General features: G+C 36.3%; 1 protein-coding gene across 3 annotated transcripts; it reads left to right on the forward strand.

The window, feature by feature from the left end:
* The first annotated feature begins 1326 nt into the window (after positions 1 to 1326).
* LOC108970828 (tyrosine-protein kinase-like otk) lies at positions 1327 to 19443 on the forward strand. Of its 3 annotated transcripts, XM_018936471.1 has the most exons (9): positions 1327 to 2727; positions 7162 to 7293; positions 7360 to 7521; positions 13524 to 14440; positions 15630 to 16065; positions 16181 to 16995; positions 17065 to 17225; positions 17312 to 17648; positions 17811 to 19443. In XM_018936471.1, exons 1-9 carry the CDS (start codon positions 2664 to 2666, stop codon positions 17901 to 17903), a joined length of 3117 nt encoding a protein of 1038 aa, XP_018792016.1. In that variant the 5' UTR covers positions 1327 to 2663; the 3' UTR covers positions 17904 to 19443. The 3 variants fall into 3 exon arrangements, with proteins under 3 accessions (XP_018792016.1, XP_018792018.1, XP_018792017.1); XM_018936473.1 differs by lacking the exons at positions 1327 to 2727; positions 7162 to 7293; positions 7360 to 7521 and adding exons at positions 12463 to 12889; positions 12952 to 13140; XM_018936472.1 differs by lacking the exons at positions 1327 to 2727; positions 7162 to 7293; positions 7360 to 7521 and adding an exon at positions 12463 to 13140.
* Positions 19444 to 24438: the final 4995 nt, after the last annotated feature.

The following is a 24438-nucleotide window of genomic DNA, read 5'->3' on the forward strand; positions in this document are numbered from 1 at the left end:
AGTAAACAAATCGCTGCGTTATGCTTTTGATTACTGCGAGTTCAAAGCGATCGCAAAGATCAAGGTGTGAAGTTTGTAGTTGATTTCAATGCATACATATACACACATATGCAATGAGCATCTTTTTTAATATTTCACATCATAATTCAATGAAAATTTTCACTTTGTACTGCTTTACGGTAAATACGAATGTGCATACATATTTCTTTGCTGCATGAATGTACATTCATGTGTAAGATACATGCATATGTATGCATATATTAGTTTTTAACTTTAGATCCTGATACTTAAAAGCATTTCATCGACAAAAATAAATTAATATTAAATGGCAAATAACAATAACATGTATTCCATAATCGAATAGTTAATATTTCTTTGTTCTATATAAATGAATGTTGCACAGTGTTTACAAATTTTTTCACATATCGAGAGACATGCAAGAGAAATAGACTTAAATGTACTAAATGTGTACATTAAAATGCCAAGACGCATTGGCTGTTTAGACAGGCAATTTATAAAGAAATTTAATTTTTCTCGAAGAAGGGAACAGATGAAAGCTGTTTTAAATTTCCCGAATAGTTGATATGTTACAACAATCCTTTAAAAATGGGGCCCAAATACTCCTCTCCTCTCTATACAGAATAAAATAATTCCTTATACCTTTACTGAATGTTTTTGATCATCTTTCCTTATGTGAAAGATGCCTTAATAATTTCGTGTAAAAAGGATAAAGAACTCACTAGTTCGTATTCGATCATGAGAAGTGGTAGTTCTCATTTATATTGTATAACAACGGTTTAAAGTTTTGTTTCAAATATTTTTCGAAATTCAAATCTGATCATTAAGATCTGTTTGAACTACTTAATATATGTATGTGAGTATGTATGTATGTGTAAGTGCACTGACATATGTATTTATACAAAATGAGAACTTTTCACTCGCATTAAAATGTAACTGTATTCATTAGCTGAACCATATGGATTTTATTTAAAAGTGCGTGCCAGAAGCCATATCTTAGCTCCCACTATCCAGTTCTTCTTAACAAAGCTGCTCTCCTGGGAAAGGGTATCAAACATTTCTCATGAACACATAACTACAAATACCATACACTCATCTGAAATTATTTTCTCGCATTTGTTTTGTTCTCTCATTCATTTCAAAGTACCTACCACGTATAGAGAAATTGGGAGAGATAAGTATATTGGAAACCGGCTTTTGGCGGAGATACTCCAATAGGATAGATGCCGAATGGTACYGGGTGGTTGTTTAGTGTTTGGGTGTTCATTGCTGTATGGCTGCCTGGTTAGCTGCTCATGTTCCTGTTCTTCAACTTCAGTTCTTGTCGGACATTGAATGAATACAGTCGAGTTCTTGTTGAATACGCGCGTGTTATTAAACTCTTCATTTATGAGAGGGATGGATGTATAATTAAAATATAAAATTTAATATTTTTATGAAAAATTAAACATTTAACAACAAAAAATAAGTTATCGTATGCGTTAAGAAAAATTTTCGTTGTTATCAGTGAATTTTCGATGCAAGGGATATTCATTCAAACGTTTTTAATTAGGCTGTACGAAGGTAATTGAACTGTCTCGCGTCGATTTGTCGCAGTTGCAGACGCTATTCATTGATTTGTGTTAACACGGCGCGCATATCTTCGCGATACATATTTGCTATGGACACATTTATGGATATACCATAAATATATGAACATACATCCGAACAACATACGCATCAGCTAGTACACTAATTTACCGACGACGGCAACAAAGTCGACGATTGTAGCTTAATTTGTTTAACACATACCAACACACGCACAGCCATAAGTTTTCAGTTTGCTGTTGATGGTATGATTCCACACAAATGATAGTGTCATCAATCGTGCCGCACGCCTCCTTTTATCACATTCGGCACACATACGCGTCGCCAGAGCCGTGGCCGCGACCATTTCTCATTGTGCGGTTCGATATCAAAGTTAAATAATACAAACAATACCCATAAAAAGATTACAAAAATACTATGCGGTATGGTACAACAACATCAGTTTATTAATTACACAAATATCGAATGCATTTTTATCTCTGGTTTCTCCTTCGCTCCGGTCAGAAAGTTAAGGTAATAGGCAATAACCAGTGAATAGCCCAGGCATGTAGTGAGTGTGTACATAAGAAACGCGTTTATTTGAAAAGTGCAACAACGAAAGAGTGAACCATCAAACAATCCAACAACTTCCCTACCAAAACGGTACTAAATAAACTTGCGGCTTTCGACAAACATCGATGCATTTACGGCCGCACTGACCAAAAAGTGCAAAATTACCGAAGTATCGAAATGTGTTTATCTTTAGATATGTGTATGTCGATGCGTACGGATGTATAAATGTACTAAGGAAAATAAATATTGGCTGGAAAACAACAAATATTTGCTTAAGTGCCAAGTGAAGCGAGTTAGTTGTGACCCCACACGCATATACATACACATGCGTCTTCTATTGCTTCCCTACTTGGTGTAATATTTCTGTGAATAATTATTAAAAACCACCGTTCACGCATAATAATCGTTTTCGTCGAAAATTTACGCCAATGTGGTCGTTGCAAATCCGCAGCCAGTAAAAATAAATACATACTTCTGGATCTAAGAAAAATTTTCCGATTAGCGAAATGGATTCTTCGCGCACTCTTAACTGGCTATTGACTACAGCACTCTGTATACTCCAACTAATAAGTGAGTAGTGGCTAATCTGACATTTTACTAAAACCTAATCACAATTAAATGATAACTGAAATGTGTACGTACTTATGTATATGTTTATATAAATTTATCGTTTGTGACTAGACCAAAAGTAGCAAGGGTCTAAACAGAAATAAAACAGTACTTATAATGAGCGATCACCACGAATCGCTCTGAAAGAGAAAGATCTGTTATTGTATTTATATAAATAAAAAAAATTTGCTAGCTGAATTTAGTGCGACCTTTTTGTTATATATTCCTTCAGATTTGTCCTACCAATGTCAAGCCAGGTCAAACCTTATCAACGTTCTTCTTGGTTAGTTTTATAGTACATATAATATTAATGGAAACGGTGGGGTCTTGGCATGCATACACTTTCATGTTACCTGTGAATATAAATAAAGATACATACATAATTGAGTTAATTACGAGTAGCAATCTAAATGTTTTATTTTGGCAAAAAGTTGTGGTTATGCAAAGCAGGTGCCTTGATTAAATGTTGACGGTCAATAACTATGTCACAAATTGTTCCAAAAGCTCGTCTCAAACCTATTATCGCATGGATTAAAAATACACCGCATCTTCTGAATTGTGGTTATTACTTCTAACCTATTTCCTATTCTTCCACATGTAAAATAATATAAATAGCTACTCAAGTTCCTTGGAAAGAACAAAGAGAGATTCTAAAGAACAGTATTAGTTGAAGAGCCGGCCTTATTGTACCTTTCTGCATACCCATTTCTTCACGTATGTAATGTGTAGATAATTTTCACATATACATACATACATACATATGTATAAGCGATTATTATGAGACAGCTTTACATTATTATACTATATTGTACCATTGTAGTAAGTAGTAGTAATACTTGTACCTATGTTCAGCACTATGCTTCTTTCCGTTTCGTTTGGATTTTTATACTCTCGCAACAAAGTTGCTAAAGAGAGTATTATAGTTTTGTTCATATAACGGTTGTTTGTAAGTCCTAAAACTAAAAGAGTTAGATATAGGGTTATATATACCAAAGTGATTAGGGTGACGAGTAGAGTTGAAATCCGGATGTCTGCCTGTCCGTCCGTCCATATCTCAGGAACTACTAGACCGATTTCAATGAAATTCGGTACATTATATTTTCTTAACACCCTGATGAAATGTACGAAATGTGGGTGAAATCGGTTCACAACCACGCCTTCTTCCAATATAACGCTATTTTGAATTCCATCTGATGCCTTCTCTGTATACTATCCATTAGAAACCAATGATGATAGCGGAATAAAACTTTACAGATATACGGTATTTGATKCGAGAGTATAAAATGTTCGGTGACACCCGAACTTAGCCCTTCCTTACTTGTTCTTCTTTGCTGCCAGGCTGGTATAAGACGAATTAATTTCCATGGTTACTGATTTTCTGTTGTGTTATATTAAGTCGGATCTATTTTTATGCACGAGTGTGTGCTTCCTCCATATGTGCAATTAGCCACTGACAATGCCTTTGTACCAAACGTACCCAACTCAGTTTTCTTGCGCTACTTCCGAGTTTCTTTGTGCGGCCGCAAGACAATATTTTCCTTTCAGTAGCTGTCAGTGCCTACTTTAAATCTTGTACTTATTGGTTTGCATATTTTTTCCACCTACATAACTTAACATAAATTAATCCACTTGAAGAATTCTTAAAGGACAAACTTAAGAACAACACCGAAATACTATTAGAATATTTTTTTGGTACTGTAAACAATGTCGTTCACCACAATTCTTTTGTATTTGGGCCGCCGTCGATGCAAGTAATCATCTGAAGTTAGTTCTAAGGTTTCAGTTTCATTTCTCGATATCTGTTTATTTCGAMTTCAGTATTTTCTAAGCTGTATCTATTAGGAACGCAGGTTCTGGCCTCTGTTTTGACGTTTTTAGTTCATATTTCTGATGTGAGAGATTCTTGGGTACTCGCGAATTCTATATACGGGGAAATTGATCATTTAACAATTTAACAGCCCAGTTCTCTATACACCTACTCATTTCTTCTAAAACCCAAAGGTTCATTGATATATTTCTTTACGGTTGCTGAGAGATTGTGCCTGAAATTTTTTATCTGCTTTCATTCCTCAACAAATGGTATCATCCATTGTTTCTCTTCCACCTGTGATTCATCCACAATCACTTTCGCGAATCTCGATGTACACTAAAATGCTTTCAGCAAGCACAACACCGCTGATTGCCATTAGTGCAGTTGCTGCCATTCAAATGTAGCAGCAGCAAACGGCGCCAGTTTAGATCGGTGCAGAAACCACTCATGGGCGTAGCGAATATGCTTTGAGAGGGAATTATTCATGTGAGGTCGAATTGGAACCAAATTTCAAGGACTACAGCATAGCCACTACGTTACATAAATTACAGACAATGTGATTTGAGGAAAATTGTATCACAAGTTTTCAAAAGATATGCGTTAAATGACAACTTTGTGAAAAAAATTCGCTTGCCATGCCAAATAAGACGAAAAGAAATATACGAATATACATATGTATATATTACAACCGATGCATTTTGTGGAAGGAATACGCATGCGCTCCCCTTGCGTTTTGGCGTTAAAACGTACTTAGGCGGTTACACGTAAGACACCAATTACAGCATATCGCCAATAATAACGCCACTGTAGCGAATACGCCCTTTAGCAGCTTCAGACATTTTTTGCATTCAACAGTCAGTTTGTATGTCCGCTCGCCAATTGTCTGCCGACCACTCAGTTTAGCCTAATTATCTGGTGTAGGCACTTTTGTTGCACTACCTACTTCCTCGTTTCTCATTCTCTTACTGTTTGCCAGGCAAACTTCATCAATGTGATCACAAGCATCTGTGTGAAGTGTTGAACACTAACTTGCGATAGTATTGGAAGCTTGCGCTTCTACCTTCTTCCAAACGGTATATACGAACAATTTGAACTCATTGCGCCAATTTTAACAGCCCGCATCCATCTTTAATTTTGAACACTTCTGCGAAATCCGTTAAACCCAGGTAATATGCTGCACAGCTATAGAGATCTTCTGAGTGAATTGTATTCGTACATTCAGCATGCTTTGATGCGTTCATACCATCCATATAAAGTAAGCCCTACCGGACAATAATTCCTCGGGAAAAGATTTTTAGCGAATATTTTTTAGCACATACATCTGCATATAGTATATGTTATATGTTATATGCACACACAGTAATTCCACTTCAGCATGCCTTCCTTGATAAGGCTCAATTACCTCAATAAAAAAATTCCTAATGACCTCAGATGTTGTGTCCACAGAGCAAAACTGAACATTAGAATGAATACGGAATAATTCTTGAATAATAAAATAAATGGGGTTATAACATAGTATATTCATTATAACAATTAAAATTTCTTTATAAATGTAACAACAACAAATACCTACAACTTTTCTGCAGCATCGACAATTATTTCTACTTCTATATCCAACTGAATGCCTACATGTATTTAAACATACATACATACATATGTATGTACATTTGTATATACTGTAAAATTCTCAAAAAAAAGTTTACTCAGTTGTCATTGGAAATAAGAATGGTTGAGTTGCTGTCTTTATGGCTTCATGACACATAATGGAGAGGATCGAAAAMCCGTGAAAAAGTCCTCATAAAAGGTGGAACTAAAACAACAACAGCAGAAGTCGCAAGACCGTCGATTGTGTGTGTTAGCCATTACCACTGAGTACAAAGTTTTTCTAGCCATTAATGGATGGCGACGACCTCAAATGCTTTCCAACATCACTTCACATACACATTCATATGTATGTATACACTTGAATATGCTCGTAAACAAATGTACGTTTGTACGGGCTCGAACTTGCATGTCTAATCACACCGGTGTGTGCATTTCTATAWGTACTGGTAATCGTTCATATACATACATATATATTTATGCAAGTGTGGCTCCATATTTCAAACATTTGTGAGCTTGTCGGTTGCTGTGATGTCTGCCCGTGCACTTCCTTTCCTCCTTCCGCTTCCCTTGCCGGGCTGTCTGTCTGCCATCGCTATTTGTCTGGCTGCAGACGCGGTCCTCCATGTTGTTGCTATTCGTGCCGTTGTTCTGCAATTCGCCCGTAACGAGAGTTGGTTTGCGCTCTTGTCTTGCTGTTGTGCGACTTTAAYTTTTTCCCGTCTGTTTTTTGGTTCGGCGTTACTCTTTCTTTTGTAAAAAAAAAATGCTTGTCCCTACTGTTACAACGAAAGGTTGGTTATTTATTCCATACTGTTGACTGTTGCAAATACAAGTGCTTGCGCGTCGTTGAGCTTTAAATGAGTTTTAAAACTTTTGCAAAAAGAAACATCATTAAAGCGTATCTCAATTTCAAATTAGTATTATTTTTACCGTAAACGATCTAACTTAATTACACATAAATTTCAAATAATATTCTACAGCTTCCGCCCAATCAGAGTCATCGCGATTCATCACTACGCCGCAAAGTCAAACCGTCGTAGAGGGCGATCCAATTGTGTTTACATGTCGGGCAAGTTCTGCTGATGGYCTCCATTACGCTTGGCTTCATAATAGTAAGTAAAAGCATGCTTTATATGTATGTGGTATGCCTATCTTTAACCTAATATTTCTGACTTCAGATGTGCCGGTAAAAAATTCGACTCGTGTGCGACAATTGCATTCGGATCTTCACATTGAGACTGTGCAGCGCGATGCCGATATCGGTGATTATGTTTGCATAGCGACTAGTACGGCAAGCGGAGCTCGTCAAGCTTCACCTCCGGCACGACTTAATGTAATATGTAAGTAGACTTTTGCAAACATTTGTTAAACTCATTGAAAACTCTTGGAGTTGTTAATTATATTCAATTAATAATTAAATTAAACTTTATAAATAAAAATAAATAAAATTTCGTAGTCATAATCAAATAACGAATATTTAAAGTGAGTAACGTCTGTCTTGACAGATRTGCTACGAAAATTAGGTCCTATAAGTCACGAATAAGCTGTTTTTTTTTATCAGTTTATTCATTTCAGCATTAATAGACTTATAAGCATTAATTTCTTTTGATTTGGAACCGTGAGTTGGCATAAGAACCGCGAAACAGTGTCCATAAGTAGATAAAAAATCACTTCAATACGAAATGACGATATAACTTACATACATACATATGTTAAGATGACTCAAAAATAGGCAGTTGGTAGCATGTGTTGCACAGATTTTCGATTTAGTGATGTTATACATATGTTCATTTTGTTTACTTTTCATAAGATGCATCAGCGCCAAGTTGCAGAGTTCTTCATCTTAATTGACTGCAGTTTATGTTCTTGTGGTTATTTGTATGTAGTTTAAGTATACCCCGTCGCTTTTACGCTGTTGTCTGTTGTTGTCAGTACATTAAATGTGGTTCCGCACACAGTAGAATATGTACTTATAGGTGCCTCGTGTCAATTCTTCAAATGGGGGCTCCAACTGCACTTGCTCGCCCCATTTAAAATAGTAGTCATTCTCAACTCGCCTCTTCATTTGTCTTTCCATATATTATGGGTCGATTTCTCTCTCCACACGTCTTTCAACAAATCATTTACGTCTCTAGCGCATTCTCGTTATTTATGTACATAAATATAGAACATATGTTTGTATATACTATATATAAATTTGAACACTATTTGTATACACTCATTTATATGGAAGGGATTTACCTTATTATAAAGCTTTATCTGCATTATGCAAATTACCTGAGTTTCTTACATTTTGATATAAAATTTTACTATATACAAGGTTGATTTAAAACAAAATGCATTGAATTCTTTACAATTCTTTAAAAACTTTCGTAATAGGCTTCTTCTGCGTCGATGCAGCGCTGCCAAGCATTGCGATTTCCAAGCATTGGCGGCGTCACGGAAGGCATTCTCCGGAATAGCGTTGAAAGTCGAGGTGCATGCTGCTTGGATTCCCTCTGTCTGTCTGAAAATGCTTGCCTTTCATCGGCCTTTTCAGGCAAGGAAACAAAAAAAGTCCGATGGGCCACATCTGGGCTGTAGGGCGGCTGTAGAAGCGTTAGAATGCCGGTTTCGGTTAGGTAAATCTTCACAAGAAAGACGGTGTGAGCCAGAGCTTTATCGTGGTGCAACTTTCAATCGGCTGCGAACGCTTGTCGGACCCGATTTACCCTTCGTTTGAGTCTCTTGAAGACTTCCAGGTAAGACTTGGCGTTGACGGTTTGTCCAGAGGAAAAAATTTATAACGGATAATGCCTTTGATGTCAAAAAAGACAATGTGCATCGTTCTCACTTTGGATTTGTTCATTCTTCCCTTTTTTGGACGAGGAAACGCCGGAGTGCCCCATTCGAAAATTGCCCCTTTGTCTCGGGATCATACTCAAAGATTCATGACTCGTCACCTGTGATTACGTTATTCAAAAATTGGGGGCCACTTTCACACATGTTCAAATTTTTTTGGCACACTTTCACTCTGCTCTAGCGAACGGTTCACTACTCACCGGAGAAACCTTGTAATATTTAGTATCCGGATCATCGAATTGAGTAGATATTGACTTACTCGGACTGATACATTTAAAGTGCGGCTACGAACCATACCGATACAATTGTTTGCCCTAGATTGATACAACCCTATTTTTGGTTGGTGGCAAKTTTGATCTTCACATGTCAATTAGTATGCGTTTGAAAGGCGTTGAAAAGTTGCAGGAGTGTTTTGAGAAGTATAATTCACAACGAACCCAAGTGTTTGAGTGGCACAAAGCATTCAGTGAAGGTCGTGATGTCATCGAAAAATCGCCTCATGCGAGTTATCCATCCATCTCCGTTAATGAAGAAGACATCGAAAAAGTTAAAGAAAGATGAGATGAGGTTTAYGTTATGACTTTATGAAAATCAAAATTCGGTGAAGACATCTCAGTCGAGACACATAACAAGTTTTTGGAAAATTTGATTAGGAGTTGGCACGACTGTACTGGCTCAAAAAGGACATATTTTAAAGATTTGCAGATTATTTAATGTTATTTAATTGCAAACCCATAAGATTTTTATGTGATCTTCAAAATATACTTTTATAATATTTTCAATAGTCTTGAAAAATATAAAACATTTCACATAATACCAGAGTATAATAAGGCATGTATGTTACATAGCCACCACCTCTTKCATCCATTTTTCTTGCTGTTATTTGGTTTTAAATGTGTGTGTACATATAACTTCACGTGGTTTTGCCCAAGCCAAGTCAATTTTATTTCATGATTTGCGGAAGGCGACATTGCCTCCACCACCTATTACTGTTCACACTGCTGTCTTCCCTCTATTGTCCTGTTATTCGTCTGCCTTCAGCTGCTGCTCGTAAAATTTTATGCGTTTTTCCGGCGATGAAAACGAAAATGAAATGGAAGTTGGTGCACAATTCTGAACAAATGCCAGCTTCTCGTATTCAAGTGAAGCCGAGCYGGGGTGTAAATGTTATGAGCGAATGTAATGTTGGTAAACTTGACGTAGAAAATACACAGTTTACCCATACATATGTGTATGTGTGTGTGCATAACAAGCATTACATACTCTTGTTACGAGGGTTTGTATGCGGGTGGGTGATGGAAAAGCAGTGGGACATGGTGTGCGGAGGGTCGTTAGAATGTTTATTCTGTTAGCTATTGGGTTGTTCTGATRTTCTGCCGTTTTTAACGATTTGCCTTTTTATTTTGTTTTTATGTTTTCATGCCGCTCTGCTGCATTTAACGACTTTTCTCCGTCTTCTAGTTTTATCCGGCCACCCCAATTTCAATTTTATAAGCCCGCTTGTGCATATGTGTGTATGTAGGTATCGGTATAATACGATTATTTTATACACTCTGGTGTTCTTTACAAATGTTCTGATTTTTCCAACATTTCCTTAATATTTTTGTTTCACTTCCATGCATATTTGTGTTTCTTAAATACCATTTGGTTGTAGAAAATAACTCTGAGAAATGAAGTATGAAGTCTAGTTTTTCGCACAAGTGAGTGGGTGGCATTGGCGTATTACGTCTCTCAAGATGTAGACAAACAACCCCGTGAAGATTACATTCCAATTGTATAGGAGCAGCGACTGACTTTGCAAACATTGTTTTTAGCGATTGTTGGTGATTGTTTCAATGTCCTCATTTATTCTCCACGGTATTCAGTGGATCCTTGGTTTACCATTCATTGTCAGACAAATATTATTGCTTTTGTTCGCTTTCTTTGTTGTAAGGGATTGATTTTGTTGTTTTTGCTCTCCTGTTGTTGACGTTTATTGTTTACATTGACGTGTAGGTTGGAGTGCTGTTGACTTTGGTGGCAGGGTGGTACAGGTATATATCATATTGCTTCTTTGTAAAGACGGTGAGAAAATGTGTGTTAATATTGCATAAAAACGAAARTTGGTTAGCAACGAGATAATCTTTGCCTAAGTAATTAGGCATTCAACAAAAATTCAAATCTTAACACGATCTAGGTATGAATAACTTAGGGAGTATGTAAGGTCATATATGCACTTATTATAAAAATTAATTTTTTTATTTAATTCTTAGCAAAATACCTAAATAAATTTAGGTTTACSCTATTTTGGGCTGTTTTCTCAATGACTGCTTAGCAGTCATCGGTCAGTTAAGTTCTGGYAAACTTAACCAAGACGTCTTCTTTCGCTAAAGAACCTTTTTATTCGCAGAACTCAACTATTAACTGGCTGATAATCAGACATTGAGAAAACGACCCTAAATATTTTGTATGAAAACGGCAGGATGTGTTGGTAATTCAAATTAGTAAACAGTTGTCATAGTCGGTCATCTCTCATAACTGAAAAAATTGCATGAACACAACGTTTTCGAACACTATTTTGGTAATATTTTATTMAAATTATCTATGATAAACSGAMAAGTTTTCAWAAAAATTTGTCAAGAAAATTGTRTACAATTTATAGATCCCACTATTTTAAGTTCTTATTAATATTTTGTGTTTTGAGACAGATGTTTTTAAAGAACAATACGTAAAATGAGCATAGCAAACAAATTGTCTTCCGCCGATGCCGTCTGGTTCTCGGTGGCTCTACAGAAACTAATAGCATAATTGTCATTTATTTACTCCAGGTTGACCGAAAGATTGGCTCGCATTCATTAGTTCCATAGATATGTTGTTCTGAGTTGCAACTTCTGACTCCAATAATATGTTTTAAATAATTTTTTGCCACGACCTCACATATGGAYAGTTCCCTTAGCCGGACAAAAACACTAGGATGGTGGGTGTCCGGTTTTGGGGCTTTTACTGTATTACTAAAACCAGTTTCGTAGTATCTTCATAAAAAAGTCTTGCGGTATTTTTTTATTTATTTWTTTTTATTATTTTATAACGGTTTGATGACCAATTCAGCGATTTTATCGCAATGACAGGCCTTCCGGAGCGTGGCGCATCTTCGACCACCTCTACACCAGAACGAAAACGTTGAAACCATCGTTGTGCGGTGGGAATGGAAACTGTATTGGGTCTATAAACTGCACAAGTTTTATTGGCGGCTTGAGATGCATTTTTGCTTTTATCGTAGTAGTACTGTAAAATATGCCGTATTTTCTCTTTACTTTGCTCCATGTTTGCGACGCTATAACTCACGAACGACTTAAAAGAAACGACAATCAATCAAGCAGGTCTTAGCGCGTGAAATGAATAAAACTAGAACTACGCGCTCTCAGCGCCAACTAGCGAAAATACCGCAAGACTTTTTTGACAACCTAATATGTATTTATGTATATGTGTGCTATATAYGTAGATGGTTGCTTGCAAATATCACGTGACACGTTGTTTGTCCGCGATGGACTCCGAAACTACTGAACTGATTTTAGTAAAATTTAGCACAGCAACGCGTGGCCAGATCCACTAGTTTACTTGTCTACATTACACATGTATGTATATACTTCCATTTGTATTCGTCAAGTCGAAAGGCAATTGAACTCACATCTCTCCTTACATCGTCAAAGGCGCTGCAACGTAATCACTTCGAGTTAAATTTATTTCCGTCTTTTAACACCTTCATTTTCCTTCGAAAAATCAAAGTGAAATATTTCTCGCACTGCATATCCAAACATCGTAGTATAAAAAAATTTTTTGTAAGGCTAAAAATAAAGCAAACATGTTAATTACAATCGCTGCAGCAAGGTATAATTGATTTATAAATTTAACCTATTTGTTTACTCACTATACGAGAGCTGGCCCATCAGGGTTAGGTAGCGAAACAAAGGAGACTAGAAAAGAATACCAACCAATATATAGTATGTACTGGAACTTCTTGTCGTAAAGGAATGGCAGCCGACAGTTAATATTGGTGTGTTAATTGGCATTAGCTACCTGAATTGTCTTATATGTATGCAGAAGTACTTTTAAATTGGGTTGCTAAATAAATTATACGTGTGAGTTCAATTTTGAAATTTCTTACCGGCAAAATTCATACAAACTTTGAATTTTACATGACTTAAGAACATAGCAAACTATTTGTACCTCGATTATCGATCCTTAACTACCGAAAGTAAACATAAATATAGGATTGAAATTTATTCATTATTAATTTATAATAAATGAATAATAAATGGTTATAATTTCTATTAGCGCTATGTATTCGTATATTGAAATTGATTACACTACGCTCGCTATACACTCCAAGTTACGTAGCTGCCAATCAATCAAAGGTTTTATACTCATATTTAAAAAAATTGTTCACCACCCTAATTTGCCACTTCAGTTTGCCAATACTCCTTTTTACCTTTCTTTAATATTTCATTTCGCCACTTTGCAGGGATTCAGGCGGCTTCCGTGCAATTATTAAGCAGCAATCACAATGAAGTCACTCTCAAGTGCCATGTGGAGGGCACTTCTGGCGACGGAATGCTCGAAATCGAATGGTTCCGCAACAGTGAAAAATTGAGTACCCTCAAAAATATTGAACTGCAACAAAATCGACTTATTATTCGCCAACCCAGTGCCGAAGATAGCGGACTCTATCGCTGTATAGCCTCCAATGCAGCTGGGCGTGCGATGAGTAAGAAAGGCTACGTATTAAAATGGTCGAACAACAAAAGTGGTTCGTTTGAACGCGATAGCACCAGGTTTACGTCTTCAAGTTGCATTCCGCGACTCAAAAAAAATCAAAAATTGCCCATAGAAGCCATGAATCAAATATTTCTTTGCCGTGGCAAACGCGGTGATCAGACAATCGAAGAYAAATTACCAGCCGCTACAGATGTTACCATCACAAAAGGACCAGTCAGCAAGCAAGTCAAAGAGAATGAGCCCACTGAAATGATTTGCTTACATTCAGTGCCGGAAAAATATCATCAAGTGCAGTTACGGTGGCGAAAAGAAGGTAAAATATTTCGTATGGTGGAACTCGGTGCATCTGCTACCACATCCATGTCTGCACCCACTGAAACCGGCAAGGAATTGGCGCCAAGAGAAGATACGCGCATAGTGCTCAACCGATCTAATGGCTCATTGCTGTTCAGCAATGTGTTTGCAAGCGATGCCGGGCAATATGTTTGTCAAATCTACGTGGACGGTCTTCGCCCTATTACTTCGGAACCTGCCGAGCTACAAGTCATCGAACAGTTAAAGTTCATGCCACAACCGACGTCAAAAAACTTAGAACTGGGTAGTGTTGGGAAGGTGCATTGCAAGGCGCAAGGAACTCCATCGCCCAATGTCAAATGGATACGGGTGAGTAGAAGATGCATGCCACAAGCAAAGTGGCATAAAATACACAATCCTACATATGTTGAAGAGCTTATATGCTGCTACTGATGATGGTCATTATAATACGAATATTCAGCATAAGCAGCAGACAACGAAAAGATGAAATATTAAATGTTCAAACAACATGGCAGTGCCACAAAAGCTCAACGGCTTTTTCACTTACCATTGTCTACTTTAAGTAAAACTTGGTGAATGCTTCTGTTCACTTTTCARACAAAGGCACAATAAACGATGAAATGGGCATGAGAAAAGAGAAAACTTCAGCGTACCTCACTGAGTTTCTTGGCTGTTGTTTTTTGACAAAGAGAAAATAAATATCACATAAAAGACTCAAAAATATTGCTAAACTTGAAAACCTTATGGTTATATAGACTTTTAATTAAATTTTAGAATTTAGTAATCAAATACTGCAAGACTGCCTTTAAAGTAGCTCGAATTGAAAATCTGKTAGAAATTAGCTGTACTGGGCTTAGCTTGACTTGCAATAGTCCCAACTTTCGTTTTTGGCTCCACAAATCCATATCGCCCCTTTATCAATACTTTATGGTCCTGTTTTAAAAGGCCTTTAATGGATAGTTTAGACCTCCACGCATTACTTACAAGTTGACTGCAACACAAAGTGATASAATCACTTTGGAAAATGAAAACTGCGGTTACCCAAACTTCCCGCCAATATAAACACAAAAAAAATTTCAATAGCTGGGTGAATTAGTTTGGACTATTGCTTCAGCGTCCGCTTTTATGGACAAAAATACATTCGTTAACGTATGATTACTTGCGGTGGTCCAATACTATTTTAAAACACACGCCAACGTCTCCAACACTCATAGTATATGCAGATACCACAAAGCTGACGAGCTGAAGGGTATGCTTCAAACGAACAAACGACATGTTGCCTCTAATGCCTGAAATTCATTAGAAAACACAGTTTTTTTGCTTTAATACACATCCACAAACTTCAAAGGATTTACTATTTATCCTAGTTGTAGTTTTTTGTGGAAAAATAATATTTTTTTTTAATCCTTAATGGATTATTACGTGTGCACATATGGGCTGCATGTGGCTGAAATTTCCGTACAAACTTAGTAATTTATTTTAAATAGTAATCAGTAATATATTTTTATTTACGTTGCATTCATCAATTTCCGTGTAGGAACCTGGTGCTCAATTGCCCGAGGCAATCGATGACATCAACGGTACGCTAATATTCAAGAACGTCAGTGCTGAGCATCGAGGCAATTACACCTGTGTGGCGAGCAATTCGCAAGGTCACATCAATGCCACTGTTACCGTTAATGTAGTAGTGGCACCACGATTCTCCGTTGCTCCCGAAGGTCCTATCGAAACTGGTGAAATGGGGGTGGCGGTCATGCATTGCCAGGCAATTGGCGATCCCAAACCAACAATAAAATGGGATAAGGACTTGAAGTATTTAAGCGTGAATAATACGGACAAGAATCGCTTTCGCTTCTTGGAGAATGGCACGCTCGAAATACGTGACGTACAACCGGACGATGAGGGTCGTTATGGTTGTACGATAGGTAACAGTGCTGGGCTGAAACGCGAGGAAGTGCGATTCGTTGTTAAATGTGAGTAAAGTTAATTTTAAAATAATAAAACAAGAACTGGTTGGGGCTAGGTGTTTCTTAAAAGCGAAAAATTGTATTGAATTACAGTTTCATTTTATTTTCGTAACGTTTGCAGCCTCTGATGCAGCATCGGAAGAATCCGGTGATGGCTTTCTAATTACACGAGCTGTGCTCATCACCATGTCAGTAGCTTTTGCTTACATAATTTTGGTTGTTGGTTTAATGATTTGGTGTCGCTTCCGTCGTCAAGCGCGTAAAGCACGCCTTAATGATGCGAATAAAGATAACCCCGAGTCCGGTGAGATGGGCAAATTACCCGAAAACGAGCCATGCCTGCCAGATCACGCTTCTTCGGGAAAAGTACGCAAAGYTAATGGTAACAACAACCCACGTGGTAGCGGTAATGAAGCAGCGAAATCCGATGACACTGCTTGTAGTAACCACTCGAAAGGCTCAAAACGTTCGCACGCCTTGGATCAGCTTTCCCTGCCACGTTCTGGTATCTCTGAGTTGATACAAATAGGTCGCGGAGAGTTCGGTGATGTTTTTGTGGGAAAGGTGAAAGCGTCGGTTATTCGTCAAATAGATGAAAAAGATATCGAATCGGAAAAACACAATGGCAGCGATAATAATTCGGTAATCACTTCAATCGAAAAACGACGCTCGAAAACGTCAATGGATGACATCGAAGAGATACGAGAAGAGCAGGAAACAGGAAGTGCCGATGGCGATACAACTTCTACAACAACAGATGAATACAAATTAGTGTTAGTAAAGGCTTTGAATAAGTTTAAGGATGAAAATATTTGTCAGGAGTTTAAAAGGCAAATCGATATGTTTCGTGCTATTTCACATAAAGGTGTAGTCCGATTATTTGGCTTATGTCGTGAAAAAGATCCTCATTATATGGTTTTAGAATACACTGATTGGGTGGGTGCAATATGAAAATTATAACAGTGAGTTTCATTTAATGACTTATACAATTTTTACTATAAATAGGGTGATCTGAAGCAGTTTCTTCTAGCCACTGCCGGGAAAGTGAATACKTCAAATAATTCTGCTCAATCGCCTCCGCCATTGCAGACTGGACAAATTTTGGCGGTAGCATACCAAATTGCACGCGGTATGGATGCCATTTATAGGGCTCGATTCATACACAAGTAAGAATTTTGAATTCACATGACATTTTAGAAGTTTCATTAAAAGCATTTTAATTTACGATTATCATCGTTTTTAATTTTTTAAGAGATTTGGCTACCCGTAACTGTGTCATCTCTAGTGATTTCATTGTAAAAGTATCATATCCCGCCCTATCGAAGGATAAATACAGCCGAGAGTACTTCAAGCATCGCAACACTCTTCTACCCATTCGTTGGTTAGCACCTGAATGCATTCAGGAGGATGATTTCACAACTAAGAGTGATATCTTTGCATTCGGTGTCGTTGTTTGGGAATTATTCAGTCAGGCCACGAAAGTACCTTTCGAAGAGTTGAGCAACGAAGAAGTCATACAACGCAACCAATCGGGCAATTTAGATTGGGCATGTGCAAATGGTACACCGGATGGTCTCAAGGATATTTTGGTAAGTATAACATTCATAATACATATAACAAACTTAAAATAAGTAAATATTTATCGTAATTAATTTACTAAGAACATTTCTTTGTTTTAAGGATGTTGATGAAAGCATTTGAATACAAATTTAACGCGTTTTGCATGTTTTCTTTCTTTCTTTCTTTTATAGCTTACCTGCTGGAACTCCAACCCTAAGGAACGACCCTCATTTAGTCAACTGTGCTCAGCGCTCAGTAAAGCAATGCAAAACGGTGATAAATAATTTTCATAAATAATATTACTTCTAATTAAAATATGATTTTACGTGTAAATAACATATATATATATACTATATACTATATATATATATATATATATATAATATTTAATTAACTGCATAGATTAATTTCGAGGGATTTTAGTGTTAAGTCTACAAAATTTTATTCCAATAATTATCGGCTAAGTAGTTTCCAGAATTCTAAACGGTTTGATTATATAATTATATGTGGACTTTGACTGAGCAGTTGTGGAAAATGTGTTTAACACATCGATAGAGAGTACTGGTTTATTGCCGCCTAAAGTTTCTTAGAAATTACCTGCCAATCAGCGCCACAATATTTGTGAGACAACTGGAGGAGTACAGATAAATGCATTTACTAGATTTAATTAATAATCGATTTGGTTGTACAAAAGTATTAGTCATGCATATAGTTAAAGCCAGAAATAATGCAAAAGTAGTATTTTAATTACAACATTTACAACAAACATATGTACATAGACGTCACCTTAATATATAAAATATTTATGAAATGATTTGCAATGCATTGAAAACTAGGGGCAGCTACAAACCGAAACTTCCATTTAAGTTTTCCCTAGAATAATTAACATGTTTACACACATGTTTTATATGTATGTAAGTACAAGTATAAGGTGGATAATGACATCTTCTTCAAAATGTATTATATGGTATGCGTACTTTGAGCTCATATTTATTTATTTTGTAGTCTTGTTTAAATGTCCATATGTATGAACTTGATTCAGAAATCAGCAACGAATTATTTAGGTTAACATGCAATAAATTTAATCATATCTTAGGGCTTTATATTAATAAGTTACCAGCCATTTTAATAAGTCATAGAAATTCCACTGTACATACAACATACATATGTACACATATAATATTCACAACGATTATTTATTTATGTAGAAGCAATAATAAATTCATAAAAGCAGAGTACATCTGCATGCATGTGTGGGGTATAAGCATATAACCAGTGAAGCATTTACATTTAAACGAAAGAAAAAATCGCCCAATCACTTGTACATCAAGATTTAGAAAAGTGGTTACCACATAGTATTTATCTTCATACAACCGTACATCATATGTAAAAATACTTGACAAAATGCCATAAGATACGAGTATATATAGTATATTATAAGTATTAAAAGGATGTAATAATTTATTTATCATTCGAAACTGTTCGGAAAGCATCGAAATCTTATCACTAAAACAAACGGAACCGCGACAGACCTTTTGCTAAATAATAGTCAATAGTGTCCACATGCTTTCCACAAAACTGATTAAATTATTAACATCGACTTAACTTTGCAATATGTACTTCTTGAATGGTTTCTATTGTAGCTTTATAAGAGTTGTATATTCTTATTACTTTTGTATGTTGGTTTCTTCCATGATAAATAGTCATAATAGTATGGCTAAGTTTAAGTTTATTGAAAATTATTAAGGTCTTTTCAATTTTTTCTTGAAATTTCAATGAAAATCTATAAATTAGATATATAGTAACTTACCATACATGTATCTAGTATGTATGTATATTAGTTCTAAGTGCAATTTAAGCTTTTCATGTTTGGAAAACAATATTTTTTTTTTATAAAAAATACATTTATGTAACTAATAACTAATAAAATATGCAATAGAGATGAAAACAATACTTGTTTGTCTTAAATTGTCCCATACTAGCAATTGTTCATATAATATGCCAATTATATTGCGTGTATGTATGTTTACAAACACTTTTGCAACTTACTTGCCATGCTTAATGGAGCAGCGGAGATGCTTAAACTTTTGCACAAATATTACAAGTAAATCTGAGTGAATGAAAGTCGAGCAAACAAGTTAGCGCCAGCGCATGGCATGAGAACACTAATTACAMACAAACAAACACACACATATTCGTACTTGATTTTCACAAGTTATGTGAAAATAGTTGTGTTCTTGTTGGTAACTCTAACATAACTCATACAAACAAGTATACGGACATATGTATATACTTAAGTGTACCAATTCAAGAGCCGACAAGTATGATGAAGTTTTCGGGTTAATTGATGAAGCTCATGCTTCATTTCCGTATCCGTTTCCGACATGAAGCATATGGTGCATACGCAGCGTCAAGAGACGGACTACGGAGCCTATGCGCAACATTGGGTTAGAATAGTAAAACGGCACGAGTGTGTAGCAAGCGTGAACTTTCGCAGTCACTTTAATATTGACGCATCCTAGTGAAGTGAGAATCCTCGTATACACCACCCTACACAAGAGCGAAGCTCATTAAGCARACAGGAAAATATGAAGAGGAAATAAATGAACCATATTTATTCACTCGTTTGTCATGAGTAGATGCTGAACATGCTTGTGTCAATGTTGCCGGTAATGAATAGACAATGGGAACATAACAGGCCAACGTGTAAACTGAACATTCTTTTTTTTTGCTAGTTCGATAAAGTTTCTGGAGAGCTTGTTAGCCATTGTTGTGTGATTGCGTGTAACGTGGATGTCCTTATTAAGTGATAATACAGCCTACAGGTCTGTACAAATTTATAAATAAGCATGCTATATGTAAATTTATTGAGTATGAATTTGAAGTAAGAATAYGTATGTATTTATTAATGTATGTCTGCTTGGACATATTTTCACCTAATTTCAGGAACTGGGCATCACTGATTCGTCTGATAATATATTATTGGGTAGTCGGAAAAGTYTTTTCGTATTTTGTCAATAGATGCTCCAGTCGTCGTCGTATCTCCAGTGTTACATATGATGTCCAATATATGGTGTAATCGACGCATTTCGGTATCACATATTACTATAATTCAAAAAATTACAGACAAAATTATTTATTAACTCCGATGATGATATAAAATAATGTCTTAAGACACTACCACTTACACGTCCCAGACAGAATATTAAAAACCATCTTCAATGGCATAATATCGAACTAAGAAATCTAAGTTTCAAGTATAAATACAAATAAAATTATTAGTTGAAATTTAAATTTAAAAACTACTAATTTGGTTTCAGTCAACACAGATGGTATCAATCGAGGTAAAATAAGCAAAATGAGTGAGGAGAACAGCCATTCATTGTTGCAAGACAAATCCCATCAAAACTAAATATACAGAGAGAGTTGTTCCTTTTTTCTCAAACAAATCAGGAATGTTCATGTGCGAACTATTGACCAAACACATATATACCTACACACTACATATGTCTGCATATTTTCAGATGAGACTCATTGCACCAATCGAAAAAATTACGACTTTTTGCTGTTTTTCATTTAGCCAATGCATTTTGAGCAATAATTTTTGTTGTACAACTATAAAAGTCCGCAAGCAAGGACTGCAGGGGTCAATAATTCAGTGCTGCCCTCCAAACTCGAAGCGTGTTTATACACATGGATTAGTACAGCTAAAACCAACTAGGCACCGCCAAGTGTGAATAGTATGAGAATATATTTTTTGTCTAGCTTTTTGCTTGCAAATTCATAGCGAACCCTTCTTCTAAATAAGTGCAAGCACCTRGTGCACACAGAGTTCCAATTGTGCATTGTGTTTCTATTTGCCGTCTGTCTCAGGCTGATGYGTTATTTGACTAACACCGCTGGCAGCAGTTGGGCGAAATTGTATTATAAAAGAARGTAGTCCATGGACGAAACTTTTTTATACTCTTGCAACCAGTTGCTACAGAGTATTATAGTTTTGTTCACTTAACGGTTGTACGGATCACCTAAAACTAAGCCAGATAGATAATATATATATATTTATATTTCATGCTGTARAGAAGTTTCTTACGAGATTTATTGCAAAACTCTGAAAAATTGAATTTTTATTAATTCTCCAGATATTCTCAGCTTAACAAATGAAGGACTGATCTATAAAATTAAAAGATTTGCTTGAATATTTTAAGTGATATGAAGCAAATCGAAGAGTGCAATTTTTTTCCTGTAACCCCAATATTTTAGTTACAAAGCTTTAACTTCGTGCCTTAACTAAATAATGTAATCAAAATGCCAATTTTCTATAAAAACCGGCGATTTGGGACACAATTTTAATTTTGGTTATTTATGGGTAAATTCAAAATTAAAATTTCTTTAATAAAAATATGCCCCATACGATTCTGCGAATTTCTGCATTTTTATATTTTCTCTATAACCAGTAGTATAGGAGTTATAAACAATTTTGTATTCGGCGGGTACTTGCGACATGATCCTGATCGCCTGGTAGAAATCTGAGATTTTGGCACCAAATTATATGCATTTTTCTGCAGCGGCAGCGAATGCACTACAAATTTGCGTTTCATATGCAAAGGGGCGAAATGAGGAACACGATTTCGGGCATATACAATGCATACACAAAGAGGCGAAATGGAGAACACGGATGCGGTCATATGCAATCTCCGGAAATAGGAAAAGGCCTTTGACAGGATATGGAATAACGGTGACGTACTTCCGGTCCAAACTCCCAACCGCAAACGGAAGTTCTCGACCGGAAGTGTATCAACGGTACCACATTTTCGGTTCAAAACCTTAACCGGAAACGGGCGGAAATATAGTACTGATATCCCACTTCCGGTTGGTAACTTCCGTTTCCTGATAGTTACTTCCGGTTTCATATTCGAACCGAAAGTTCCCCATTTCGCCCCTTTGCGTATGCTACATATCAAGCAAGTGCATGTGTTTTATTAAAGAAATTTTAAATTTGAATTTACCCATAAATTTAGAAAATTAAAATTGTGGCCCAAATCGCCGGTTTTTGAGGAGAAAATTGTCAAAATGATCTTTCTCCTAAGGGAGGGTGTTGAAATAGGTTGTGGTAGGGATATATTCCGAGTCCAAAACTTTTTTGTTCATAAACGATATGAAATACGCAATGTGTTTAACAAGGCGTACTTCATCTTGTATATTATGATGCGTCTATAGACAATTTACAAACATCCAGTCTATACACACACACGTACAGATGTTGACGCACCATAACCTGCACGGTGTGTGCGGCAGTGAATTTGAAGTGAAGACACAAATAGAACCCCAACAACAACGGCAAATGAAAACAACAGATATATGTAATAAATCAGATATTATAACGCCTCATCCCCATGGAAACTTCAAACGCTACATAAACTTCTGCAGCGAAGCGAGTCKGGAGAGTTTGTATATGAACTACTTTCGAAAGCAGCAAGGCTGTATGAAATGGAAATAAATACGAATGATTTGTTGAAAGATGAAAGCCACAAATTGATGAGCAGCGTGTGATGCCTTGAAAGGCAAATACATTGACGAACTGATGGGTCGGAGCACAGGATAGCAAGACACCATGTGAACGAGCGACCATACACATACATATGTATGTGCACTCGCTAGGTCAATAGTTCAAATTGTAAACAATTTTTTAGCGATCTAACGCATCAGGCAGCTCAAACCRCTGATGCCATGCTAGACATGGCCTCTCCGTGAAGCCTACACCACACATAATGTAAGATCAGCCCATGTTAGCACATAACACTAGTTTACTATGATAGTGTCAAGTAGTATAATTAATGTACATTCATATATGTATATACATATCTACGGTAAGTACATATATACATAAGGAAAAATAATCCAAGCAGCAATGTAGAGTATTTGAACGCAGCGTTGATAGACACACCTAGAGCATACTTTGTCAGGCAATGGACTCTCATATTGTCCAAATTTACATACATATATGATGCAGCGGAATAACTTTATCTGCAATTTATTTTAGAGTATAGAATGTATTCATTGTGTAGAATTCTAAACTCTAAATACAATATATACATATGTATAATAGTAAGCAATGTATTTCTCATACAAACGCTCAGTTTCTTTTGCTCAGCAGCTGCTGCCGTTAATTTGAATTGCATAAATAAGTGGTGCATCATCTGGCTTTATGTAAGAGCTCCCCCATCCATGTTGAACCATAGCCATTATAATAATACGCCAAGAGCTCCAGTCAAATCCTACACCAACTAGTACGCGATGTACTTATTCGAATACAAACTGTGGCACGTGTTTGTATGCTTGTATTTCTACTTGCTGGTGTTTCTGCTTGGCCTGCTCCACCTTGAAGCATGACAAAATGCCACTTCATCCGCTGTTGGTTCATGATTTGTACGCACGTTTACATAAAATAAAAACAAAAACAAATATAGCTGCAGGCATGCATCTCGGATTATGTTAAGGCATTAATTGTAGCCAGAACGGGCAACACTGCGCAAACCACTTCAGTTAACACCACACAACTCCCAGCCGTGCGATGTTCTTGGTTTGGTTGTTGCACACAAATGCACGCATACAAACTGCACTTAAATTGCAATTGAAGCCTTGCTATTGCAGCTTCTCTCACATGCCACGAAAACACCTATATGTGCATAAATCGGTACATAAATACATATGTAAGTATGTGAATATGACCGCACGCTTTATACTATAGCATTCTTCCTACTGGGTATTGGGATATTTCATATTGTACAAGTATATGTTACAAATAAATAAATGTTGGTG

Source organism: Bactrocera latifrons, unplaced genomic scaffold (assembly GCF_001853355.1).
Source record: "Bactrocera latifrons isolate USDA-ARS-PBARC rearing strain unplaced genomic scaffold, ASM185335v1 scaffold_31, whole genome shotgun sequence".
NCBI classification, from domain to species: Eukaryota; Metazoa; Arthropoda; class Insecta; order Diptera; family Tephritidae; genus Bactrocera; species Bactrocera latifrons.